We start from the raw sequence: 4,665 nt of genomic DNA, 5'->3' as shown, positions 1-4,665 counted from the left end.
TTTCAAAATAAAAGTCAAATACAAAAAAAAAAACGACATTTTATTTACTTTTATAACGTTGGCCAAATTAAATACACACTAAATTATTTTAGAAAAAAAATGTCTATTAGTTTTAAAATATTTTCGTTACTTATTTGATTGACGTTATTAACACAAAGCATCAAGAAACTTTATTTTGTAAGCAGGAACAGCCGAGAAGCCGCTTGTGAAGGACAAATGCAAAATGACTTAAAGTGCACTGTATAGGGTGGATAATGTACCCAGGGTAGATACAGATTTAGTGCACTTCTGGGTAGGATGGAAACCATTTTGGAGTGAGCCACACTCTGTGTTCTTACGACAGACAGACAGACAGAAGAACTTTATTGTAATTGCATAGTACATGCACACAGCAACAAAATGCACTTTGGCATTTACCAAAAGTGCAAAGAGTAGCAATAGACAAGTGCAGAAAATATATAGCACATGTACAGCATGTAATACACATAGATATTTAAACATATGTACAACATGTTTACAGCTTTACAGCATGTAATAGATAGATAGATATGTAAACATCTGTGTGTTTGTGTGTGTGTGTGTGTGTGTGTGTGTGTGTGTGTGTGTGTGTGTGTGTGTGTGTGTGTATTAGTGTCATTTTTAATAATTATTTCTTTTGCTTTTCCTTTTCTGAGTAATTTACACCCTTTTTTAAAAAAATTAACAATTCCAAAATATTTCATATACCTACATCACGGATCTTTCTTTATTCTAAGTTTCTATATTTCTTTTTTTTTTGTGATTTCTATCTATCTATCTATCTATCTATCTATCTATCTATCTATCTATCTATCTATCTATCTGGCTTGTAAAGATTTTTTTGTAATTACATTGAATGTTAAATTGAGTATATCTGTTTCTTTGTATGATAGATAGATAGATAGATAGATAGATAGATAGATAGATAGATAGATAGATAGATAGATAGAAAGTAAAAACTAGAATGCCTTATAATAAAGTCTTATAAACTGTGCAAAAGCGTACAGAGGAAGCTAAAAATGTTTATTGAGTGTAATCTCCATTTTTATCGGCACCCTTTAATAAAAATGCACAGAAATGAATAACGCATGCAGTGATCGACTTAGAGCTGATTTGTAAATATATGGTGTAAACATTTTAAAACATAAATTTCTTATCTATTAAGTACGGAAATAATTTCTTATTTCAATGTAATATTGTAATATGTTAATATTAATCACAAATAATAAAAAAATTCAACATTCAACAACAGGGTGGCACGGTGGCTTAGTGGTTAGCACGTTCGCCTCACACCTCCATGGTTGGGGTTCGATTCCCGCCTCCACCTTGTGTGTGTAGTTTGCATGTTCTCCCCGTGCCTCGGGGATTTCCTCCGGGTACTACGGTTTCCTCCCCCGGTCCAAAGACATGCATGGTAGGTTGATTGGCATCTCTGGAAAATTGTCCATAGTGTGTGATCATGTGAGTGAATGAGAGTGTGTGTGTGCCCTGCGATGGGTTGGCACTCCGTCCATGGTGTATCCTGCCTTGATGCCTGATGACGCCTGAGATAGGAACAGCCTCCCCGTTACCCGAGAAGTTCGGAAAAAAGGTAGAAAATGAATGAGTGAATGAACATTCAACAAGGGTGCCAATAATTATGGACATGCCTGTGGATCAACTGTGTCAAACTGGATCAAACTTGTGTAAGACAACACATCAAATGTAAGTCCTTCATGAGAGTCTGATGCTGTAGGAGGTGAAAGCAGCTAGCAGTTTAATCTCTTAATTAGAGAGAGAGGGAACAAGAGAAAGAGAGAGAAGGAGAGAGGGAGGGAAAGAGAGAGGGGGGAATGAGAGTGTGTGTGAGAGAGAGAGAGAGAGAGAGAGAGAGAGAGAGAGAGAGAATGAGTAAATTACATTCAGAAATTAAGTGGCCTCTTGGAGCAGTAGGTCTTTCAGGAATAGCCATCACATAGAGGAGCACTTGGAGTCTGTTGCTGGTGATTCTCCTGCACTCGTCCACTGCTCTTAACATCAGCGGAGAGAAGAGAAGGCAGTGATGAGGATGACACGCTGCCGTGATCACAAGTAACCCAACCACCTCACTGCTCCTTCATTCACATCCAAACCTGCAGGACTGAGCACTCAGGATCCACTCTTACACTCATCCTCCAGGTGAACTTCTCATTACGCTTATCATTCTTTTTTTATAAATTTTTTTTCTTTTTTTCTTTTTTTATTATTTTACCTGATGCGTGTGTGTGTGTGAATTATGTGTGTGTGAATTGTCTGGATTTTTATTTTGATTGCAAGGATTTTTATTTTATTTTTATATATATCATTTCTGTTTTAATTGAAAAAATATTAAAACCAAAAATTTTTTTTTTTTTTGAAAGATTTTTGTTTGTTTGTTTTGTTAAAATAAAAAAGCCACTTTGCTGTTACGGTACATTTTTCAGGGTTCACTGCAGCAAATTTTGAAAGGGTGGAGATTAAAATAGTGTCGTCAGCATTTTCTGAAATGAAATGCACTTTTTTTTTTCATACAGCTTTGTCCAATTTGGTCAGAATGATGGAGCGAGCTGTCGTGTTGGTGCTGTGCTGGACGCTGATGCTCGGACTGTGTACGCCGCTCTACCCTTCACTAAGGTACGGCCATATGATCATTATTTCCTCTTTATTCTGCTTACTTTGTTAGTTTGAGTTTGGATCATTTTTTGCTCCTGAACATAAGGTCATTTTTTACAGATGTACAGTTACTCAACGAACACCTGTTACTCTCTATAAAGTATTGACACCCCTCTAACCTGTCTATGAGAACTACCAACGAGTGTAACTAGTTGTAACTAGTGTAACCAACTACCAAAATGTGTAAACAACTAGTTTACACATTTATGGGATTTTTTTTTAAATTCTTATATTTATTTAGATGAATTGTAGATATATGGACAAAGTTTATTCAATTTATTTTAATCTAATACCTCGGCCATAATACACACTTTTCTTTTCACACATATTTTTTCACATATAATGCATGTTTTATTTCTCATGTGATTTTTGTTACACGTGATTCTTTGTTTCACATGAAGACAATTCCATGATTCTTTGCACGATTGGTTAATTTAAATTTCTTTCTTTACTCATGAGTCTTTACACATGATTCATTTATTAACGTCATTCTGTACACATGATTCTTTAAACGATTTATTAATTTACATGTCTTTCTGTACACATGATTCTTTACATGGTTCATTTATTCACATTTTCACATTTTATTCATGTTTTTTTGTCAGACATGGTCTTCTTCTTCTTCTTCTTCTTCTTCTTCTTCTTCTTATTATTATTATTATTATTATTATTATTATTATTATTATTATCATTAATCTGTAGCTGGTACATGTCTGAAGTTCTCATCTGAGTGAGACAGACCTCACCCGACTCTCCCGCTCAAGGTTTTCACCACAGCCGAACCCTCACACGCTCACCATTGTGCTTTACTCCAAATTTAGGAATTTGTACCTGAAGTCTAATTACTTCGTCCTCTGACTCATTTTACACACCCATATTGTTACGCTCTTACACTCCTCTCACACACGAGTGTGAATGAGGCAGAAAAAGGAGACAAAAGCTCTGTCCCTCTCACACACACTGGAGAGAAGCTGCAGAGGCCGAGCGCTGATTATTACTGACCAGAACCTCACACAGGTCACGGCACTCGACAAGCGACGCTGCGCTTTTGTAGTGTGTGTTCACGAGCAGAGGCGGAGCAAACGCGAGGACGTGAAAACGACAAGGGGCAGAAGAGAGAGATCAGCAGAGTAGTGACCCCAGCAGAGCAGCGACGTATAGGGAACGTATCTACAAATTGAGATGATTGAGCTGAGTAGTGTGAGAGATACGAGAGAGAGATGGCAGAGAGAACGGTAGAGTACATCCGGGAGAGTAGACACGAGAGCATGGAGAGAGAGAGAGAGAGAGAGAGAGAGAGAGAGAGAGAAGCGAGGGGGAGAGAGACAGCGAACAGAGCAGAGTAGCAGGAGAGGAGAGAGAACGAGACGAGCGAGAGAGAGAAAGAATGAGAAGGGAGAGGGGAGAGAGAAAGAGAACGAGAGCGAGAGAGAAAGAGAGAGGGACAGGAGAGCGGAGAGAGACAGAGGAAAGAGAGAGAAGCGAGATGCGACAGAGAAAGAGAAAGAGAGAATGGAGAGAGAAGAAAGTGTGAGAGAGAGAGTCGAGAGATCAGATATGAGAGCGGAGAAAGAGGAAAGAGGGTGAGAGAAAGAGACAGACAGAGGCGAGAGAGCAGAGAACGAGATGAGTGCAGACGAGAGGAGAGACGAGAGAGAGAGCGTAGGAGAGAAAGATTCAAGCCAAAGAGAGAGACGATGACGCGAGAGCAGAGATGACCGAGAGATCGAGGGACGAGCGACGAAGAGGAAGAGAGAGAAGAGCAAGAGAGAGAGCAGGAGAGCGAGAGAGAGAGAGAGAGAGGAGAGATGAGAGAGATGAAGAGAAGGGAAGAGATGGAGAGAGCAAGAGAGCAGGAGAGAGAAAGAGAGTCAGAAGGAGAGTGAGGAGATAGAGAGAGAGAGTAGAGCAGAGAGAGGAGAAGATGTCTCTTCTCATCATTCTCTTTCTCCTCCCTCTCCTCTCTCATCTCTCTCT

At 39.0% G+C, this 4,665-nt stretch overlaps 1 protein-coding gene across 2 annotated transcripts in view; it reads left to right on the top strand.

Moving 5' to 3' along the window:
- Positions 1-1,538: 1,538 nt before the first annotated feature.
- ghrh (growth hormone releasing hormone) overlaps positions 1,539-4,665 on the top strand; it is a 7,102-nt gene continuing 3,975 nt past the window's right edge. For both annotated transcript variants that reach the window (XM_027154852.2, XM_047810199.1), the window contains exons 1-2: positions 1,539-2,175; positions 2,550-2,649. In XM_027154852.2, coding sequence (XP_027010653.1) covers positions 2,570-2,649 — 80 coding nt within the window. In that variant the 5' untranslated portion in view covers positions 1,539-2,175; positions 2,550-2,569. The remainder of the gene's footprint in view (positions 2,176-2,549; positions 2,650-4,665) is intronic.

The sequence above is a fragment of the Tachysurus fulvidraco genome, chromosome 2, assembly GCF_022655615.1.
Source record: "Tachysurus fulvidraco isolate hzauxx_2018 chromosome 2, HZAU_PFXX_2.0, whole genome shotgun sequence".
Lineage (NCBI taxonomy): Eukaryota > Metazoa > Chordata > Actinopteri > Siluriformes > Bagridae > Tachysurus > Tachysurus fulvidraco.
The sequence above is the reverse complement of the archived record's forward strand: the minus strand, read 5'-3'. Positions and strand labels throughout refer to the sequence as shown.